The following is a 22,995-nucleotide window of genomic DNA, read 5'->3' on the forward strand; positions in this document are numbered from 1 at the left end:
TTACTTTAGAGCAGAGTGCAGTCTGTGTGAGATTGCAGGAACTGGCATGCAAGACTGAAACAAGGTCCATGCTAAATTGTCACCTGGCTTCTGTAGCTTACGTTTGGTCTTACTCCCCTCAATTCTTTTACATGCCTAACCAGGTGATGCCTTTGCTTTGGAAGTCCAGATGAAGATTTTATTTCCTTTCCTGCTTTTGAAGTTTGCGGTTGGGGAGGGTTTTGGAGTACCAAGTGTCAACCAGTTCCAGCTGGCATTTTCACACTTTCAACAGGACCAGATTGCCAATGGTGCTTTGCGGTGATTGATCAAGTGCAGCAGTGGCTAATGGTCAAATGTAAGTGACAAATCCTTTCCTCCCTTCCCTAGACATTTCCCTTTCTCTGTATTGACCCAGACAGTGGTCTTACTTCCATGCATATTTCACACTACAATAATATCAACCCACAAAGTAATATGAAAATCCTAATGCTAGTGCGCAGACCACCTACAATTCAGGAAGCTGCTAAAAACTCCTCTTTTCTGTACCTGTTAGCTTGCAGAGTCCCACACCACCTTCATGTGCCGTTTAAGCGCAGAAATACCCCTCCCGTGAGTCGATTCTAGCGCTCTGTAAGCGTATTAATAAAATAAACACCTATACTGCAAACAAACAAAAAAGTTGCAGCCGTCAAGACAAGGCTACAGTTACACTAGAATTAGTGAATTTCAACTTGAAATGTGAAAAACCATCAAATAAAAACTAGATCATATGTACAAATGGTAATTTACCAATTTTATTGTTTCCTCTACAAAGTTCAAAAACGAGTTAAATAGTCACTGTACAGAAGCTCAAGAAATCAAAAAAGAAAACATGACAATGTGCAAGTACTTCATGTAGCGGCCTTATAAACATTTAGACTAAACGGTCATTCGTATTCAGAAAAATGCAAGAATGAATTCTCTAAAATGTACGCAGTTTATTCAAAAGCTTGTCGTTATAACAGACCCATTAAGGTTTGTTTACAAGTAGAGACCTAAAGGCAGAAGAGATTTTTAAGTGTGGCTACCAAAATACATCCTGCCTACAACATTGCATTAAGTATTGCAGTATTAAAACAAAATCTCAATGGTGTATAGAGCAGGGCTAGACTTATGCCAACAATACATAACCAGAGATAATACAACATAACCATTAAAATGCCTCTGAAACAAAGAGGAAAAATGACCATCATGTTAAAATATTAAAAAAGCAAAACAAAAGGACAAAGCAGGATTTCCATTCAATTCCTGATGCAGGCATGGAGAGGTGACTAGATTCCAATAAATTATCTTGAAACCCAAGCACAGCTGCTGCTTAGCCTTTTAAAATCTTCGTTGAAGTCCACTCTTAAATGAAGGTTTGAATCCTGAGCCACTTGCTCGCTGCATTGAGTTTGCGACTTGTACAGCTCTATTAATCGACGAAGTGCTAATAAAAATAGAAAAATAAATTTTACAAAACACTTACTGTAGCTAGTACAAACAAAATGAAAATTAATTTAGCAACTTGTATAGGATATGCAGTCCCTATTTATCAAGCACACATCTATTTTTAAAATGGACCACAACTGCTGGATCCGAAACGCTGAGTCATCAATGTGACGATCATTCAATCATACATAAATCTGCATAAGAATGACTAATAAGCAAACAGAAGTATAATAAGTGAGCAATGCCTACATCAGGCTCTTATGAATTGGTCACACAAAGTCTGAACTGTCACGCATCAATTTTTAAATAAATTAAATACAGGAACGTCTTAACTTACATGTATCAGTAGTTTTCATACTCTAAGCTGTTCTAGATTTCACATGCCATGTATTATTCTGCCATAAGTGGCTAGGTTTGCCAAACTTCCTTTTAAACGAAATGGTTACTTAACAGTAGTAGTTTTGCAGCTTGAAGAGTTTTCTGGATTCATATGCTGTGCATTATTCAGCCATCCAGTGGTTGGGTCTGGAATAGTCTCTACCATTTGCTGCTAGGTACGTCCCCTGCGTGACTTCAGGCGGCACACTGGAAGTGGTTGCGCGTAGTAGCCATCTTCACATTTTTTTGTGTTGTAGTCTTATAGTCTTTTAGAAGGTACTTTAGAGAAATGTTAGTTATGGTTCCCCACCTGCTAATATTTCTTGTAGGGGAGACTGGGCGGGTCACATGTGAATCCAGAACACTCAAGCTGCAAAACTACTCCTGGTAAGTAACCATTTTGTTTTGCAGCGTGAATCCTGTTCTGGATTCACATGCTGTTCATTAGATTATGTAGGAGTTTCTCAATTATTGAGGAGGTTGTGGTAAGAGGAAGACTTTGAATTACCTTTATATGCCTACACAGTAATGTTTGGTGAGGGTGTTTTGATACCCATGTTGCTGCAGCACATAGTGTCCATTAGCACATAGGCCATTAATGCTAGAGTTTCTCCTTCCTTTCTAGTGAAGTGAGGTTTTGGAGCGACCCATGACCCTGTCACCTGGCAGGCAGGTCGCTCCCCTCACCGCCACGCAGCCCCCTGTGTGTCCTGTATCCACCCACCGGACCTCGCGACAACAACCACGTCAAGTGCATCCTCCTCAACACACGCTCCGCCCACAAGCACGCCGAACTGTTGGACCTCCTCGACAACAGCTCCGGACGTCACCTTCCTCACGGAAACCTGGATGAACGCCTCCTCAGCCTCAGACATCGCCATAGCCATCCCGGACAGCTACAAGATCACCCAGAAGGACCACGTCAACCAAACCGGAGGAGGAATCGCCATAGTCTACAGGAACACCATCAACATCACGACAGACGCCAAAGACCCTCTCCGCCGCCTAACACCTACACTTCCAGAATCACACCGACCTCAAAGACCACCCTTAGAGTAACGCTCGTCTACAGACCCCCGGGCCCAAGCACACAATTCAGCGAAACCATCACCGACTTTCAGTCCGTACACCCTCGCCTAACCAGAATACATCCTCCTAGGGGACCTGAACTTTTACCTAGAGAAAACCAGCAACACCACCACCACCACCACCACCTTGCTAGACAACCTCAGACTCGAGCAACCAGTGAACACCCCCACCCACATCACTGGCCACATGCTCAACCCCATCTTCTCCACCAGCAACCACTTCTCCTTCAGCCACTTCACCGGACTACACTGGACCGACCACAGATGCCTCCACTTCACCTTCAAAAAGAACACATCCCACCACCGCACGCAACATATCCCCCGCAGAGGCTGGCGCAAAATCACCACAGACCAGCTCATCGCCGAGCCGGAACCCACCAGCCAACACCGGTGACACCAACAACGCAGCCCACAAACTCACACAGTGGATCACCAACTGCGCCGATGCCATCGCACCACTGAAGAACCCCCCAGGCACGACAAGCATCAGGAAAACGAATAGTTTACCTGTCGGTGTAGTTTTGCAGCTTGAAGATCTTTCTGGATTCACTATGCTGTGCATATTCCGCGGTCTTGTGGTTGGGTCCGGATTCGTAGTCTTTTCTTTGTTTTTTTTTTTTGGTAGCCCTTGTGGGCGTCGGCGTCACACCTCCTCGGGCGCATTTCCGGTGACTTCGGCATGCTTCCTGTGGAAGCTCCCACTCTTGGGCGCCATCTTCGGATTCTTTTTTCCGTGTTTCCTTCTTTTCCGAAGCAATGGCAATGTTCTATTCAAGGTGATAATTTCTTTACCACTTGTCGCACAAGTTACTACTTGTGTAACGATATATCTGTAAGAGACATTAGTTAGTGATAGATTCCTTACCTTAGAATATCCCCAGGCGTCAGACTGGATCCGGAAATTTTTGCGTAGCAATACCCCTGCGCGCTGTTAGGCGTCGTCTGCGGCTCCGCGTCCGTCGTCGGCGTCGTGAGCGCCGGGATGACGTCATCGGAGTATATAGACGGCGCCCATGCGCGCTGACGTCAGTTCTGATAACACAGCTTTTCCGCGCCAGATACGCAGAGCCATGATAGAACTAACACTGGTGCCATGAAACTAGGGCCCTGAAAGGGGATGACCTTAACCCTAAATATCGGTTCGCAGAACGGGGAGGATGGGAGGGCGGTAAGGAATCTATCACTAACTAATGTCTCTTACAGATATATCGTTACACAAGTAGTAACTTGTGCATCTGAAAGAGACACGTTAGTGATAGATTCCTTACCTTAGAATAGATACCCCAGCAATACCAACCCCGTGGTGGTGGGTCTGCGAACCAATATCACACCAGAAAGTCCTGGAGGACGGAACGGCCAAAGAAGCCATCCCTCCGGACTTGACTGTCCAGGCAGTAGTGTCTTGCGAACGTGTGCAGCGAGGCCCACGTGGCTGCCTGACAGATGTCCTGCAGGGGGACACCGCGGCCCAGGGCAGTTGTCGTTGCCGTGGCCCGAGTGGAGTGAGCCCGCAATCCAGCCGGGGGCTCCTTCCTCGCCATGGAGTAGCATGCTTGGATGCACAAGATGATCCACCTGGAGATGGTCCTCTTGTGGACAGCCTTTCCCTTCTTCGCGCCCACGTAACCAACGAAGAGTTGGTCATCCACCCGGAATTGGCGAGTGCGGTCCAAGTAGTAGGAGAGCGCACGTTTTGGATCCAGACGGTGGAGCCTCTCCTCCTCTTTCGAGGGATGCGGAGGCGGAAAGAAGGTGGGCAAGGTGATGGACTGCCCGATGTGGAAGGCCGTGACAACCTTGGGCAGAAAGGAAGGTCGTGTACGCAACACCACCTTATCAGGGTGAACAGACAGGAAAGGCGGAGAAGAAGAAAGAGCCTGGAGCTCACTCACCCTCCTGGCAGAGGTGATGGCAACCAGGAAGGCCGTCTTCAGCGTAAGGAGGCGAAGAGGACAGTTATGAAGTGGCTCAAAGGGAGCGCACATCAGATAGGTGAGAACAAGGTTCAAGTCCCACTGGGGCATCACGAAGGGAACAGGAGGGAACATGTGTGTGATGCCCTTCAGAAATCTACTCACTATAGGGGACTTGAACAAAGAAGGCTGATCAGGTAGCCTCAAGAAGGCTGAAAGAGCAGAGAGATACCCTTTAAGAGTGCCCAGAGCAGAGCCCTGCTGGGCAAGGGAAAGAAGAAAGAGCAGCACTTCCGAAAGGGGTGCAGAGAGGGGATCCACAGCCTTTGCTGCGCACCATGCCACAAATCTATTCCACCGGCAGGCGTATACCGACTTAGTGGAGGGACGCCTGGCTGCCAGAATGATGTCACAGACTTCGGGAGGCAAGTCGAATGGCCTCAACTGCCGCCGCTCAATCTCCAAGCTTGTAGGTGGAGACTGGACAGGTTCGGGTGCAGGACCGTCCCCTGCTGCTGCGACAGAAGGTCCTCCCGAAGAGGCAGACGAATCGGGGGATCGACTGACATGCTGAGTAGCTCGGGATACCAGTATCTTCGAGCCCAGTCCGGAGCCACAAGGATAACCTGGGCCCGGTCGCGCTTGATCTTCTTCAGCACTCTGGGCAGAAGTGGTATAGGCGGAAAGGCGTACAACAGGCCGCAGCTCCACTCGCGACGAAAAGCGTCTCCGAGCGAGTGCCGCCTTGGAAACTCCAACGCGCAGAACTGCTGACATTGCGCGTTCTCTTCTGTGGCGAATAGATCTAACCAAGGCTCTCCCCACTGCCGAAAGAGACCTTGCGCCACGTCCGAGTTCAGACGCCATTCGTGATCCATCATGCACCGGCGGCTGAGTTCGTCCGCCCTGGCATTCAGAGAACCTGCCAGGTGTTGAACCACCAGAGTCACGCCCTGATGTTCCAGCCACTGCCAGAGGCGCAGAGCCTCCTGGCAAAGGGTCCACGACCCCACACCGCCCTGTTTGTTGCAGTACCACATGGCGGTGGTGTTGTCGGTGAACACTTGCACCACGCTCCCCCTGACAGAGGGGAGGAATGCCTTCAGTGCAAGACGAATCGCCCGCAGCTCCAGAAGGTTGATGTGGAGCCGGGACTCCGCCGGAGACCAGAGGCCTCTGATCTCCGCCTCTCCCATGTGGCCTCCCCAGCCCTGGAGGGACGCGTCCGTCACAACTACGTGCTCCGGCTGGGGTAGAGAGAGGGGTCTGCCACTGACCCAGTCGCGGTCCGTGAGCCACCACTGCAGTTGTCTCGCAGTGCCCTCCGAGATCAGGACATGATCGGACAGGTTGCCCTGATGCTGGGCCCACTGAAACTTCAGGTCCCACTGCAGAGCCCGCATCCGCCACCTGGCGTGACGCACCAGAAGGATGCAGGAGGCCATCAGCCCCAGAAGCCGCAGCGTCAACCTGACCGAGACCCGGGATAACGGCCCGAAGACAGGAATCAGAGCCTGAATATCCCGAACCCGCTGCTCGGGTGGGTAAACCCGAAACTGCGCCGAGTCGAGAACCGCTCCGATGAAAAGGAGCTTCTGAGAGGGACACAGGTGTGACTTCGGCACATTGATGGAGAACCCCAGCAAGTGCAGGAGGTCGGCCGTAGTCTGGAGGTGGCTGACGACTGTCTGGGGCGAGCCCGCCTTCAACAACCAGTCGTCGAGGTAGGGGAAGACTGACACCCCTTGCCTGCGCAGATGGGCTGCGACCACCGCCATCACCTTCGTGAACACCCGTGGGGCGCTGGTAAGGCCGAAGGGGAGCACGGTAAACTGAAAGTGCTCGTGGCCTACCGTGAACCGCAGGTAACGCCGGTGGGCCGGCAGGACGGGGATGTGGAAATAGGCGTCCTGCAAGTCCAACGCTACCATCCAGTCTCCTGGGTCCAGGGCAGCCAGGACCTGAGCCAAAGTGAGCATCTTGAACTTCTCCGTACGGAGGAAGCCGTTCACGTTCCGCAGATCCAAGATAGGGCGTAGGCCCCCTTTGCCCTTCTTGGGTACCAGAAAGTAGTGGGAGTAACAGCCACGTCCTACTTCTGGCCCAGGAACGCGCTCGATGGCCCTCTTGGCCAAGAGGGCCGAAACTTCCTCTTGCAGAAGTCGCAAGTGATCCCCCGACACACGGTGGCATTGAGGTGGCATGGATGGAGGGGAAGACTCGAAGGGGAGGGAGAAACCCCTTCGGACAATTTGCAGCACCCACCTGTCCGAAGTGACTGTATGCCAGTGGGAGAGGTGATGGCGAACCCTGCCTCCCACAGGCGTCACATGGGCCTGAAAACTCGGACTAGGAAGGTTTTGAGGCGGGGGCTGCTGAGGGAGGTGTGGACTGGCCTCGCCTCTGGCCCCGACCACCGCCACGGCGGTTCCCACGGCCGCCACCGCGTTGCTGAACATTCTGCGGCGCGTGGCTGACGGTCCGTGGTGGGGCGCCCCTTCCGTGGCCACGAAAGGAGCGAAAGGCACCCGATTGCTGGCGTGGGGCCGCAAGGCCCAAGGACTTGGCCGTGGCCCTGGAGTCCTTAAAACGTTCCAGCGCATGGTCTGCCTTGTCGCCGAAGAGGCGACGGCCATCAAACGGCATGTCCAGGAGAGTGGCCTGGACATCGGCCGAGAAATTGGCGGACCTCAACCAGGCGTGGCGTCGAACCGCCACCGTCGTTGCCATCGCCCTGCCCAGTGAGTCCGTGGTATCCAGCCCACACCGGATGGAAAATCGTGCCGCATCTCGGCGGTCCGCAAGGGTTTGGCTGAGTTTAGCCCTGACCTCCTCAGAGCATTGTGGCAGCACCTCCGCAACCGTGTCCCACAGAGTGTGGGTGTAGCGGCCCAAGAGACAGTTGGTGTTGACTGACCGGAGCCCTAGGCTCACAGACGAGAAGACCTTCTTCCCGAACTGCTCATATCTCTTGGATTCCCGATCGGGCGGGGCCGTCGGGAATGCGGTCTGGGAAGTGGAGGCCTGGATGACCAGGCTCTCGGGGGTGGGGTGGGTGGACAAAAAGCAAGGGTCGCCCGGTGCCGGGCGGTAGCGTCTGGCCACGTTCCTATCCACAGGGGGACCTGTGGCGGGCTTGGACCAAGTGCCCAGCAGAACGTCACACAAGGCCTCATTGAACGGCAGAAGGGGCTCCGCGGAGCCGGACTGCTGTTTGAGCACCTCAGTGAGGAGATTAGTCCTCACGGCCGCGACGGGGAGCTCAAGGTTTAGGGCCTTAGCTGCCTTCGTCAACACTACGCTGTAAGCAGAACCCGCCTCCGAAGCCAGTCGGGGGCGATGTAAATCCAGTGTCTGGCGAGGTGTCAATACCACTGGCCTCCCCAAGCTCATATGTCCAGTCCTGATGTGACTGGCAATCACGTGCCAGAGGGTCCTCGGACCCCTCCCATTGCTCCTCGTCACCCAGCTCCTGGAGACCAGGATGAACAGCCAGGGCCTCCTCGTGGAGATAGAATTCTCCGACGGCCGACGGAATCGGCGCCCAGCGGCGCCCCTCCGACGCCTGAGGCGGACCGTAGGAAGCATTGGGGTCGGCAACCACTACGGCTGCCGGGGACGACACCTGAAGGGACGGCGCCGGTGAGGTCGTAAGGTCGACCGGCGAGGTCCCGGATCCGGAGCCGGATCCAGCGAGGTCGCGCGGCGCCGGGACCGAAGTCGCCAGCGGCGCCGGGCCCGAAGCACCCGACGTCGTCGGGGCCGAAGCGCCCGACCCGGAAGGACCTCCAGACGGAGCCGATCGGCCCGAAGGCGCCACGGGAACCGACTGAGGAGGGAGGGCCCTCATGGCCATGAGGTACCTCTCGACCTCCTCCTGCGACGCGCCGTGCCCAGGGACCCGAAGGTGTGGGGCAGGCGGCGACGCTTGCGACTCCCGCGGAGCCGCGTGGGCGGTGTCGCCCGAACCCCCGGCCGCATCGAGCGAGCGTCGGGGCGGGTCGGAGGACCGATGGTGTCGCTCCGACCTCTCATGCCTCTTACCTGAGGACTTGGATCCAGACGATCGGTGACCACTCCCGGAGCGTCGATGACTCCGACCTCGCGACCTGTCCCTCGACCTCCCGTGGGACCGGGACCGGGACCTGGAGCGGCGCGGGGCCGACTGCCTCAGCTCGAGACGCTTGCGGGACCGCTCCCGCCTAGCCTTCGACGTCAGGGCCCGGCAGTCGTCACAGGTTCGATCGTCGTGGTCGAGGCCTAAGCACTTCAGGCACCGGCGATGGGGGTCCGTGACCGACATGAGTCGGCCGCACTTCGAGCAAGGCTTGAACCCGGGCATCCCTGGCACCGATAGTCGAGAATCGACGAAATAGAGGATCAAAAAGATCAAAAAGTTTTCAGTCAAAAAGTGACTGGGGGTAGAGCTTCTTCCGGATCTGCGCTAGCTGGCGCGGAAAAAAGAAGAACTGACGTCAGCGCGCATGAGCGCCGTCTATATACTCCGATGACGTCATCCCGGCGCTCACGACGCCGACGACGGACGCGGAGCCGCAGACGACGCCTAACAGCGCGCAGGGGTATTGCTACGCAAAAATTTCCGGATCCAGTCTGACGCCTGGGGATATTCTAAGGTAAGGAATCTATCACTAACGTGTCTCTTTCAGATCTTATATTCTGTTACTTCTTCTCCTCCCATCACCTTTTTTTTTGACCACCTCTTCTCTCTCCAGCCTCATCTTTCTGGCGGAGGTGGGTGGGTCGCTAGTGAATCCAGAAAGATCTTCAAGCTGCAAAACTACACCGACAAGTAAGAAACTATTCGTTTTGCAGCGTGAATCTTTCTTGATTCACTATGCTGTGCATAGATTTCGTAGCGGTTTCTCACTTCCGTGGTGGCTGGGTGGAAGATGAGCTCTGGTTTCTGAATATATGCTGGAGCACCCTTTGTCCGACTTGTGCTTCCTTGTTCATTGAACATCCACGCAATAGTGCTTTGTGAATGTGTGCACCGAAGCCCATGTTGCCTCCAGGCATATGTCTTATCTGGGTGTATTGGCTAGGAAGGCTATTGTAGCCCCCTTCTTCCTAGTGGAGTGGGCGCGTGCCCCCTCTGCCAGTTCTTCTCCTGCCCTTTTGTAGCAGAGTTGGAAAAACTCGGTATCTGTATGGACTGGTTCATGTGGAACCTGGACACCACCTTCGGCATGAAGTGTGGGTCGGTCCTCATCACCACCCTGTCATTGTGGATTTGTAAGTAGGGCTCCTGTAGCGTTAACGCTTGCAGTTCGCTCACTCTGTGCAAGGACGTAATTGCAACCAGGAAAGCAGTTTTCATAGTTAGCATCTTCAAAGAGGCCTTGTGAAGCGGCTCGAAGGGCTCCTTCATTAGTTCCGTCAGGACCACGTTTAAGTTCCATGCCGGTGGTGGCACCCGCTTGGGTGGTGCAATCCTTTTGGCTCCTTCGAGGAACTTCTTTACAACTTGTGATGTGAAGAAGCTTCTGCCCATCTCACCCCTTGTGTATGCCACTATAGCCGCCAGGTGAACTCTCAAGGAGGACGAGCTGAGCTTTTTGTCCAGTAAGTGTGTCAGGTAGTTCAGTACCTTGGAGTCCTTCATTTTATTGTTAAGTCTCTCCCTCCTGCACCACATCGTGAACCTTTTCCACTTTGCGACATAGCACTTCCTTGTGCTGGGCCTTCGTGCCTCCCGAAGGACCCTGAGGGTGCTCTCTGGCAGTTTTAAATGTGCGAATTCGATGTCCTCAGGAGCCATGCTACTAGGCTCATGCTCTCTGGTTCTGGGTGCAGCACCTCTCCGTTCTGCATGGAGAGCAGGTCCTTTCTCCTGCTGAATCTGTGGGGCGCACACTGCGCCATCTCCATGATCTGCAAGTACCAAGTCTGCCTCGCCCACTGCGGCGCGACCAGTATCAGGGTCATGGTGCTCACCCTGCACTTGCTCAGCACTGTATCAGCGGTATCGGGGGAAAAGCGTATGCAAATTTCCCGGACTAATCTATCCATAGGGCATTCCCAAGGGACCCTTCTTCGTGTTGTCTGGATGCGAAGTTTCGGCATTTCGCATTCTGGCGTGTTGCAAACAGGTCCACTGATGGTGTCCCCCACCTGTTGAACAGCCTCCTCGTCTCCTGAGCATTGAGCTCCCACTCATGGGATGCCGAGGTCTGTCTGCTCAGCCAGTCTGCTTGAATGTTCTCCTTGCCTGGTAGGTGTATGGCTAGCAAGTCTATCTGGAGAGGGATGGCCCACCTCCATATCTCCTGCGCCAGCGTCGAAAGCGTTGTCGACTGTGTTCCACCCTGTTTGTTGATGTAGAACATCGCCGTGGTGTTGTCTGTCTGTAGCAACACCCTCTGCCTGTACAGTCTTGTCTGGAAGGCTTTCAGTGCAAGGAAGATTGTCTTCAGTTCTAGGTAATTGATGTGCTTTGTTGCATCTGCTGGCGTCCAAAGACCCCTCACTTTGAGTTCCTCCATGTGAGCCCCCCATCCCTTCAGGGATGCGTCCGTGGTGATGGTCACTGTCGGAGTTGGGAGTGTAAGAGGCTGCCCCCTTGTTAGGTTCTCCAGGGTCCACCATGCCATCTCCTTCTGCACTGCGTGCGTCACCACCACAAGATCCTCCCAACTGCCCGAAGCCTGTGACCATTGTTCCTGCAGCCATTCTTGCATGGGTCTCATGTGGAGCTGCACATTCGGCACTAGGTGGATGCATGATGCCATCATTCCCATGATCTTGCTCGCAGTCCTCACTGTCCGAGCTTGCCCCTTCCGGTATAGGCGAGTTTCCTTGACCAGTGCCCTTGCTCTCTTCTCGCTGGGGAACACTTTGCCCTGTACGGTGTTGATCTCTGCCCCCTGGAAGATCTTCACTTGCTCCGGCTCCATTGATGATTTCTTCCAATGGACGGAGAACCCCAAGTTTAGGAGTGTGGTAGTCACTGTATGTGCATGCTGCTTGCACTTCTGGTACGAGCTTGCTTTCACCAGCCAGTCGTCGAGGTAAGGGTATACGTGTACCCCCTGTCTTCGTAAGTGCGCTGCGACTGCCGCGAGGCACTTCGTGAATACCCTCGGTGCTGATTTCAGTCCGAAGGCCAGCGTTGTGAACTGGTAGTGGCCTCCTCCGATAGCGAACCTGAGCATATGCTTGTGCTTGTCGTTCATCGGTATGTGTAAGTAGGCGTCCTTGAGGTCTATCGTGACCATGAAGTCTCCGACCTGCAACTGCGGCAGCACCTCCTGCAAGGAGGTCATTTTGAACTTTTGTGTTCTTATTAATTTGTTGAGGAACCTCAGGTCTAGGATGGGTCTCATTTTGTCGTCGACCTTTGGTACTAGGAAATACGTGGAGTATATTCCCTTGTTCCTTTCCCTGAAGGGAACTCTTTCTATGGCCTTTTTTTGTAGAAGTTCTTGCACTTCCTGAAGTCTCGCCAGCTGTTCTTTTGCTGGTGGCTTCCCCCTTGGTTTTCTGTTTGTTGGTTTTTTTCTCCAACTCCAAGCAGTATCCGAATTGAATGATGTTTAGGATCCATTTGTCTGATGTTATTTCTGTCCATTCCTGGAGATAGAACTTTAATCTTCCTCCCACTGGTGTCATGTGGTCGTAGGTCATTAGATTGTCCTGACCCCTTTGTACGCAGTGCCCCCTGGGATCTTTTCTGTGGTCGGGCACCCGGGGGAGTGTGAAGTCACTTCGAGGTGGGCTGCTGGCCCCCTCTTCTATTCTGGCCACGTCCATTTCTCCCTCGAAAGGACTGACCCCATGGTTGGTATTGCCAGGACTGCTTCTGGTGACCTTGCTGAGCCTGCGAGTCTGCCTGGTGTGTCTGCTGGAAGGCCTGGTGCGATGTACCTGGCTGGTTTCCACCTCTCCCGCCGGGCCTCCGCGCCGGGGTGCCAATTCTGTTGCCTCTGAACTGCAATGCCCCCATGGATCTTGCAGTCTCGTTATCTTTTTTGAGTTGGCATAGTTTGTCATCAACCGTTGCTCCGAGAAGTGTTTCGCCGTTGAACGGTGTGTTCAGGATACTGTGTTGCACCTCGGGTTTGAACCCTGAGATCCTGAGCCAGGCGTGTCTCCTCTCCGTGACACCCATCATCATTAGCCTGCTGGCGGTGTCTGCTCCGTCCAGGGCCGTCTTAAGGCAAGAATTTGCCGCGTTCTTCCCCTCTTCGATCAATTTTTCGGCCTTCTGCCTGGCCTCCTGGGGTAGGTCCTTCACCAAGTGCCCCAGCCCCTCCATGATTTGGTACATGTGCCTGTTTAACAGGGCGTTTGAGTTAGCCATGCGCCAGTGGGTCGCGGCATTTCGCTCGATCCTTCTCCCCACCAGATCCATCCTCTTGCTCTCCTTATCCGGCGGTGGGCCTGAGGTAGTAGATACGCTCGCCCTCTTCCTAGCTGTGGCCGTGATAATGGAGTCAGCGGAGACCTCACCTCGAATGTAGGCCGGGTCCTTCGGGGAGTGCTTGTATTTTTTCTCTGTTCTGGGAGTTAATCCCTGCATGTTGCGGGCTCTTTGAACGCTTCCTTTCCCTGCGCCAAGACTCTCTCGAGCATTGGGAGGAACTGGCTTCTTGTTTGTGTTGGGAGCAATGTCTCTAGCAGGAAGTCTGCTTTCTGCTTTTCTTCGTCGAGCTTTAACTTGAATGCAGTCGCGGCAGATTGTATCGCTGAGTTGTATGCCCCGATGTCGTCCGGCGGCGACGGTCTCGAGGGGTACGAGTCGACTGCCTCCTCCGGGCTCTCGGTGTCGACATCTAGGTAGTCCTCCTCGCGTGGGTCAGAGGTGACCGACTAGTCGTCCACTCTACTGCCCTCTTCATCCTCGTAGCTGTAATCCTCGTAGGGATTCTCTTCAGCTTCACGGTCGTCTACCATCTTGTCGCAAGGGACATGGTCGTCGACCTGTTCCTCTTCCTCCTCGACCAGATCTAGCACGGCGTGCTTGGTCTTGTGTGGAATCGTGAAGGCACTCATCTCGGCGGCGACCTCCTTTCTCCGCTGCAAGAGGCTTGCCATCTCGGCTTCCAGCCGACGTCTTTTCCTTTCCACCTCGGCCGCGTTTTCGGCTTCGGAACGTTCGGCTCCTCTCTTCGGCACCTGGCTCGGCGTCGAGATCTTCAGCGTCGACGTCGAACTGGCTTTCGGGTCCTTGGACGTTGCCGAGGCTTTAGGGTCTTTCTCCCTCGACGTCGATCGTTCCTTTTCGGCGACGATCTTCGACGCTTTCTGCTGGTCAACAGCCTTCGGCGCCAGGGACTCCTCCGAGGATCCGCTGGGCCTGCTTGTGGTCGCGGACGGCAGATGTCGCTGTGTCGGCGCCTCGGGCTCTTGGCCTCGTGCTTTCGAGACTCAAGGTATCTCGTGTTCTTATGGGACGTCGAGTCTCCTACCTTATCAGGTGTCTTCTTGTAATCGGTCTCTACAACCGTGTAGCCGTCGTCTTCGGCGGCAGCGTTGTCCTCCTCCTCTGAGGACATCCCCAGCTCGTACAGCGATGGCGTCGGGGATTTTCCTCCGAGGGCGGCGTGTGCTACCCTCTGTCTCTTCCTCACCCGGAGGGTCTTCTGGGCGAAGACGGCGCAGGCGTTGCAGTCCTCGCTTCTGTGTTCTACCGGTAGGCAGAGGTTGCAAACCGGGTGCTGGTCTTTTTGTGCGTACTTGTGTCTGCAGTTCGGGCAGAACTTGAACGGCGTGTTGTCCATCCTCGTGCGTTCAGGCCTCACTGAGCGCGTGGACGTCGACGATCGTCGAAGTTCGAGGTTTTCACCTTCTTTCCTCTTCGTCAGTGTTCTGCGAAGTCTTCTCTAGTCTTCTTCTTCCAATATCTCCTCCAACTTCCACTCTTTTCAGTACTTTTTCCAAAAATGTCTGGAGCCCAACGGGAACGATCCAGACCCGACCGCGGAAAAAAGAATCTGAAGATGGCGCCCAAGAGTGGGAGCTTCCGCAGGAAGCATGCCGACGTCACCGGAAATGCGCCCGAGGAGGTGTGACGCAGACGCCCACAAGGGCTACAAAAAAACAAACAAAAAAACACAAAGAAAAGACTACGAATCCGGACCCAACCACAAGACCGCGGAATATGCACAGCATAGTGAATCCAGAAAGATTCACGCTGCAAAACCTCGTGGTTCACAGACGCCCTCAAAGATTAAAAAAAATCCTGCCGAAACCTCGAAAAAACCTGGCGCCACGAACTAACCACAGGAAACATGACAGCCCTCAAGAACGCCACCCGCAAACACCACCAGGACAGCATTCAAAGAGCGGCTAGACAACACCCACAACAGCAAGGAACTCTTCAACATAGTCAAAGAGCTCTCCAACCCCAGCGCCAGCATCACCACAAGAACTCTGCAACTCCCTCGCCACGTTCTTCCACCGAAAGATCGCAGACATACACAACAGCTTCGGCCCCCAGTGCCTGGACCCCCATCAGCACTGAAGACACCACAAACGTCATGAACTCTATCCACTCTGGCTCCCCCTCGGACCCATGCCCCCATCATATCTTTAACAAAGCAGACACCATCATCACACCCCCATCTCCGGAACATCATAATCAGCTCCTTCACGTCAGCCACCTTCCCAGAGAGCTGGAAGCACGCAGAAATCAACGCCTCCTGAAGAAACCCACAGCAGACCCTAAAGACCTCAAGAACTTCCGCCCCATCTCTCTTCTTCCCTTCCCAGCCAAAATCATAGAGAAGACAGTCAAAAAACAGCGGACTGCTTTCCTCGAGACTAACAACTCGCTCGACCCATACCAGTCCTGATTCAGAGCCAACCACAGCACCGAGACTGCCCTCATCGCAGCCACAGACATCAGGACCCTGATGGACAACGGAGAAACAACCGCCCTCATCCTCCTAGACATCGGCAGCCTTCGACACCGTATGCCACCGCACCCTAATAACCCACCTCTTCACCACTGGGATCCAAAGAAAGGCCCTGAACTTGATCACCTCGTTCCTCCGACAGAATCCAGAGTCCGCCTCCCTCCTTTCTGCTCAGAGGCCATCGAGATCATCTGCGGCGTACCCCAAGGGTCTTCGCTCAGCCAAACCCTCTTCAATATCTACATGAGCCCCCTCGCCGCCATCACACACAAACACATCAACATCATCTCTTACGCCGACGACACCCAGCAGATACTCTCCCTCACCAAAGACCCAGCCGCCGCCAAAACCAACCTCCAGGAAGGAATGAAAGAAGTCGCAGATTGGATGAAGCTCAGCTGCCTGAAGCTGAACTCTGACAAGAGGAGGTCCTCCTCCTCGGAAAAACCCCATCCGCCTGGGACGACTCCTGGTGGCCGTCAGCACTGGGCTCCTTGCAGACACCCTCTGACCACGCACGCAACCTAGGATTCATTCTGGACTCCTCCCTCATGATGACCAAGCAAGTCAACGTAGTCTCGTCCTCCTGCTTCAACACCCTGCGCATGCTCCAAAAAATCTTCAGGTGGATCCCCATCGAAACCAGAAAAACCATCACCCAGGCCCTAGTCACCAGCCGACTGGACTACGGAAACGCCCTATACGCGGGAACCACTGCCAGACTTCAGAAACAACTATAACGCATACAGAACGCCTCAGCACGACTCATCCTCGACATCCCTCGCAGCAGCCACATATCCGCCCACCTGAGAAACCTGCACTGGCTCCCAGTCAACACGAGGATCACATTCAGGCTCCTCACCCACGCACACAAAGCACTCCACGACCCGGGCCCCGAATACCTTAGCCGCCTCTCGTTCTACACTCCCACTCGCCAGCTCCGCCGACCTCGTCACCGTCCCAGAGATTCGCAGAACCACTGCCGGAGGAAGATCGTTCTACCTGGCAGCCAAGACTTGGAACTCCCTCCCCGCACACCTACGAATGACCCAGGACCATCTCACCTTCAGGAAACACCTCAAGACCTGGCTGTTCGAGCAGTAGCAGCACCCTCCCCCCTTTCAGCGCCTTGAGACCCTCACGGGTGAGTAGCGCGCTCTATAAATGTCTTGATGGATTGATTTGGCTGCACGCTTAGGCTTTTCCCTGTGGCGGCATAGTATAGTTGGATGGTTTGGACTACCCATCGAGCCATTGTTGCCTTTGTCACTGTTTTAGTACCTCAGTGTCACATCCTGTTCTGTAAATTATACACAGATCCGAGGAGATCTTTTATTGTTCCTAAACTGAAATCTCTAAACTTCAAGCAATGTAGACTGGCATTTTTATATCTGCAATTGCTTCTTAATTTGTTCACATGTGCGGCACTAGCAAGGTTTTTTAGGTCCGTTTTAACTAGAAATAAAAGGTCTCACATAATCTTAAATTGACTGTTTAATAGATTTATACTTCTGGTTCTTTTTAAATATACTGCTACTATGTGTTTTTATGATACACCTTGTGAATCGAATAAAGATTTATTGGATAGTATGCAAGTAGGCTACAAACTGTTTCCCTTTGCAAGCTTGCTCTGTTCTGTCAAATATACTGTAGAGCCCTCCTGACATCCAGGGTATGGAGGCTCCTTTCCATCTGAAGACTGGTAGGAGAATGCTTTGATTCAAGTGATAATTTTGACATCCTTTGGTAGGAATTGTGGATTAGTTCTTATGATACCCTTGTCTTTATGGATTTGCATGTATGTCTCTTGTATGGTTAATGCGTACTCTTCTTAAGGATGTAATGGCTATTAGGAATGCGGTCTTCAAAGTGATGTGTTTGAGGTCTTTGTGTATGGGCTCAAATAGTTCGGTCATACGTTGTGCGAGAACGAATAGTTTCTTACCCGTCAGTGTAGTTTTGCAGCTTGAAGATCTTTCTGCATTCACTATGCTGTGGATTATTCCGCGGTCTAGTGGTTGGGTCCAGAATCGTAGTCTTTTCTTTTTTTGTAGCCCAGGTGGGCGTCTACGCCCCACCTTCTGGTGTACTTCCTGTGACGTCGGCACGCTTCATGCGAAAGCTCCCACCTTTGGGCGCCATCTTCGGAATCTTTTTTACTTGTTTGTGTTTTGTTCGTGAATCCTTGGCAATTTTTTCAAGTTCTTCCTTAAAGTAAATTAATTTTCACTGTTTCTTAAAGTGTTAGTCTTTTTTTCCTTTTATTTCCACATTCCTCTCCGGCCTCATTTTTCTGGCGGAGGTGTGTGAGTTCGCTAGTGAAGAAATGCGTTACTTACCTGTAACAGCAGTTATCCAGTATTGGTGTCTTTCATAGATTCACATGCCTGAATCATTCCCCGTCGCCGAGACGGGAGCCTCCGGTACATAAAAAAGTAATGTCCTAAGGACATACATAGAGAATATAGGCCGAAGGGCCTCCCCTTTGGGGCCTTTCCACGTCCTTATGTAAAAAGGACCGAACTCTCATCGTTAGCCAATCAGCTCCGACCTCCCTCTAGAACCTTCCCGGGAGGAGCCTCAGTCCCTCAGATTTTCGTACGCACCCAGCTAGGGTGTCGCAATGTAGACATAGAGGTATGTGAGTCCTTACCGGGGAGGCGGGAGGGTTGCATGTGAATCTATGAAAGACACCAATACTGGATAACTGCTGTTACAGGTAAGTAACGCATTTCTTATCCAGTATTTGGGTGTCTTTCATAGATTCACATGCCTGAATCAGAGTAGCCAGCAGTTATACATGTATAGTGGTAAAGCACATTCTCACATCCAGCAGGCCTGCATAAATTACAGACAACATGAGAGAAACATGGTAATATACAGTCATGCATATAGCAGAAAAACCATGAAGAATGTGCATACCTGGATGGCGGGACGAGGTAAGGCTCACCTTATTGGAAGAGATGGCGCAGCACCGCTTGTCCCACTGCAGCGTCCTTCTGCAGTTCGATGTCCAGGCAGTAGTGCCTGGAAAAGGTGTGCGGGGACTTCCAGGTCGCCGCTCGGCAGATGTCCAGGATCGTCACTCCAGCGAAGAGCGCCGCTGACGTTGACATCGCTCTGGTAGAGTGGGCAGCCACTCGGTCCGTTAATGGCCGTCCGGCCTGATCGTGGCAGAAAGCAATCGCTGATGAAATCCAGCGGGAGATGCTCTGTTTTGTTAGGGGCAAACCCATGCGCGGGTTGCTGTAGGCTACAAAGAGTTGAAAAGACTTCCTGACCTCTTTGGTCCTGTCCAAGTAGAATTTGAGACACCTTTTAAGGTCCAAGGAATGCAGCGCCCGTTCTGCCGCTGTGGAAGGGTTCGCAAAAAATGACTTGAGGACAATTGGTTCGTTCAGATGAAAGTCTGATGGCACTTTAGGAATGAATTTAGGGTTGGGCCTGAGTACCACTCGGTCGTGCCTGAATTGGAGATACGGTTCCTGAATAGACAGCGCCTGAAGTTCGCTGACCCTTCTGGCCGACGTCAGGGCGAGCAGGAGTGCCGTCTTCCAGGAGAGATGTTTGAGAGTGGCCCGGTGTATGGGCTCGAAAGGGTGTTTCATTAGTTGGTTGAGCACCAAGTTCAACTGCCAGGTTGGAGGGTCTTTCCGAGGCCTCGGAAAGGATCTGTAGAGCCCCTTCAGAAATTGCTTTATCAGTCGACTGGACCATAGGGAAGGTCCCGATGAGGTCCTGGTGAATCTAGAAATCGCAGCCAGATGAACCTTAATGGAGGCGTGAGCCAGCCCCGATTGAGCCAGGTGGAGGAGGTACGGTAGCAGCTGTACTGGGGTGACCCGTAGAGGGTGCAAGCCTTGTTCCGAACACCACAAGCAGAACCTCTTCCACTTCAGCGAGTAGGTCTTGTTCGTACTGCCCGCCCTCGCTTTGGCTAGTACGGCCCTGCAGTCCTGCGGGATCTCTAGGTCTTCGAACTCACGGTGCTCAGGAGCCAGGCCGATAATTTGAGCGAGCGGAGGTTCGGGTGGTGTACCTGGCCTCCGGACATCGTTAAGAGGTTCGGGTGTTGTCGCAGGTGAATCGGGGGCCTGATGGAAAGGCGAAGCAGGTCCGAGAACCAGTGTTGTCTCGGCCAGTACGGAGCAATCAGGATCAGGGTGCACGGCTCCGTCTTCATCTTCCTGAGGAGCCTCGGTATCATCGGGAACGGAGGAAAAGCGTACGCAAACACGCTGAACCAGCCGATGGAAAAAGCATTTCCCAACGACCCCTGTTGGGGATGCCAGCTTGCGTAGCTTGGGCATTTGGCGTTCCCTGCCGTCGCGAAGAGATCGATCCTCGGGGTCTCCCATTGCGAGAAGATGTGGGCCACTGTGTCGCCGTTCAGCTCCCATTCGTGGGAGAGAGAGGTCTGCCTGCTGAGGGCGTCCGCGATGGTGTTGTCCTTCCCAGGAACGTACTCCGCCTTGAGGGAGAGCCCGTGGGCCACCAACCAGTTCCAGATTTTTTGCGATTCTCTCTCGAGAGAGAGAGATCGCGTTCCCCCTTGTTTGTTCAGGTAGTGCATCGTCGTGGTGTTGTCCGTTTTGACGAGCACCGGGGGAGTTCCGATACGTGGCAGGAATGCCTGCAGAGCCAGATACACCGCCCTCAGTTCCAAGAGGTTGATGTGTAGTTGTTTCTCTTGGGCTTCCCATTTGCCGCTGACTCGAAGGTCCAATAGAACAGCGCCCCAGCCTTCCAGGGAGGCATCTGTCGTGATGACCAGAGGTGCCGGCGGCAGGAGGAACTGCAAGCCGGCCGTCAGGTGTTTCCGGTTTCTCCACCACAGAAGGGCCTTTGTGATGGCCGGTGTGATCGTGATAATGTCCTCGAACGAGCCGGAACTCTGTTTCCATTGCCTCGCCAGAGCCTCCTGCAGTGGACGCATGCGGAGCCTGCAGTGTGGTATGAGGAGAATGCAGGAGGACATCATCCCTAGCAGGGAGGTGAATGTCCGGACTTTGATGCGAGACTTCTTGGCCACCGCCGCGGCCAGATACAGTATTTTGTTGGTCCTGTCCTCCGAGGGGAAAGCCTTTGCGCAATCCGTGTCTAAGGTAGGCCCTAGAAAGGTGATCCTCGTTGATTGAGTAGTGCAGGATTTTTTGAGGTTGATCGTCAGACCCAGCTGTTGAAAAAGTGCGCTGCAGGCGTTGGAGGAAGCGGTCGCGCCCTTCGGAGAAGGCGCCTTCACCAGCCAGTCGTCCAGGTAGGGGAACACCTGGTGACCTCTTTGTCGCAGGAAGGCTGCCACCGGCGCCAAGCACTTCGTGAAGATACGTGGCGCGGATTTGAGGCCGAATGGCAAGACCTTGAACTGATAATGCCTGCCTGCTACTTCGAACCGCAGGTACCTCCTGTGCCGTGTGAGGATGGGGATATGGTAGTAGGCGTCCTGTAAGTCCAGGGAGACCATCGAGTCTCCCCTTTCCAGCGCTCCCAGGATCTCCTGGATCGTTACCATCCGGAAGGATTGACTCCGCAGGAAGGCGTTGAGCGCCCGGAGGTCCAAGATCGGTCTCCATTTGTCCCCTTTCTGTTGGACTAGGAAGAAGTGGGAATAAAATCCCGTCCCCTTCTGGGACGCCGGGACCCTCTCGATGGCTCCTTTTACCAACATGGCGGATACTTCCTTGAGAAGGAGGTGCAGGTGTTTGTGAGCACGCTTCAGCGGAGGAGTGTTGGGAGGGGTGTTGACAATTTCGAGGGAATGTCCAAATTGAATTATTTGCAGTACCCACCGATCCGTAGTGATTTTTCGCCAATTGGGGAGGAAGTGGGTCAGTTTTCCTCCAATTCGAAAGGATTGAGACGGTGGTGGGACTGGCTGTAGTAAATGGTCACTGGCGGCCGCCAGTGCCCTTCTTGGCGGATTTGCCTCTGAAGGACGACCTCCCATAGGACGACTGTCGGTTCTGTTGTTTGTGCTGGGGCTGGTTCCTGTTGCCGTAGGAGTAGGACGACCGATTTTGGTAGGAACCTCTGTAGGAGTACTGGCCTCTGGAGCGGCCCCCCCGAAAGGACTGGTTCCGGGACTGGAGGGAGCCCAGAGCCCTCGCCGTATCGGTATCTTTCTTAATGGCCTGGAGTGCTTCGTCTATCTTCTCCCCAAAGAGAAACTGACCATCGAAAGGCATGTCCAGCACCTTAGATTGGACCTCTTGTCGAAAGGACGTTGCTTTGAGCCAGCCTTGGCGGCGGAGCACGGCAGCCCCGGCCAACTGGCGGAATCCCGTCATGGCTGCGTCTATGGCGCAGTCGATGATCTCTGCAGCGGAGTTTTGTCCTTCCGCCAGGAGAGCTTTCACTTCGTCCTGGACCGTGGCTGGCAGGTCCTGCAGGTAGGGGGCAATGTCTTCCCATAGCTGGCGGTTGTAGCGCCCTAGCAGGGCGATGGAATTTGCCACTTTGATGGTCATGGCGGACGTGGTAGAGAACCGTTTGCCTATGGTGTCCAATTTCCTGCCTTCCTTGTCTGGGGGTGCAGACAGCGGCGAGGATGGGTTGCGGGATTGCTTTTGGGCCGCCTGAGTCACCACCGAGTCCGGTTTGGGGTGGCCGGTCAGGCAGGCTGGCGCGGTAATCGGGGCCTTATATTTTTTGTCTAGGCGCGGAACCACCGCAGGCACCGAGGCAGGCGTGAGCATCAACTTCTTGCCCTGTTCCCACAGAAAGTCTATAAGTGGAATAGACTTGGCCGACTTCTGGCTGTGCTCCTTGAAATCATGGAGGAAGCATTCTGTTTCCGTGGATTCCACCGCCATGTGAAACCTCTTAGGTGCCCTGTCCACCAGTTTGTGGAAGCCCCAAACGTCCGTCGCTTCAGACTGGCGCGGTCGCGGGGATGCCGGGGTAGACGAATGGTGTGATGACGCAGCATCGGCCTCGTCGTCTCTGTGGTCCGAGTCAACGTCTTGCACTTCACCTTCCTCCAAGTCCGTCTCCTCCTCCTCCGAGGAGTCCTCTACCTGAGGCTGGGGCCGAGCACGAGGCTGGGGTTGGTTCCGAGGTCGGGCCTGGAGAGCGGAAGGGCGCGAGGCAGACGGTTGCGCCTGGGTGACCGGCACCTGGGTTCCGCTGTCGGCATCCGGGAACCGTTGTTTATAGTCCTGCACTAGGCAGCGCAAATCGTTGACCAGAGACACGGGCAAACAGATCGGGGTGTTTTCCGTGCGGACACTTACGGAACGTTCCTGATACACGACTTCCTCCTGGTCCTCGTGAACGTCCGATAGGGAG

The 22,995-nt window shown here is 53.7% G+C and overlaps 1 protein-coding gene across 4 annotated transcripts in view; it reads right to left on the reverse strand.

The window, feature by feature from the left end:
• Positions 1 to 747: 747 nt before the first annotated feature.
• SLTM (SAFB like transcription modulator) overlaps positions 748 to 22,995 on the reverse strand; it is a 225,770-nt gene continuing 203,522 nt past the window's right edge. For all 4 annotated transcript variants that reach the window (XM_086959379.1, XM_086959378.1, XM_086959377.1 and 1 more), the window contains one exon: positions 748 to 1,450. In XM_086959379.1, coding sequence (XP_086815505.1) covers positions 1,345 to 1,450 — 106 coding nt within the window. In that variant the 3' untranslated portion in view covers positions 748 to 1,344. The remainder of the gene's footprint in view (positions 1,451 to 22,995) is intronic.

The sequence above is a fragment of the Lissotriton vulgaris genome, chromosome 2_2 (assembly GCF_964263255.1).
Source record: "Lissotriton vulgaris chromosome 2_2, aLisVul1.2, whole genome shotgun sequence".
NCBI lineage: Eukaryota > Metazoa > Chordata > Amphibia > Caudata > Salamandridae > Lissotriton > Lissotriton vulgaris.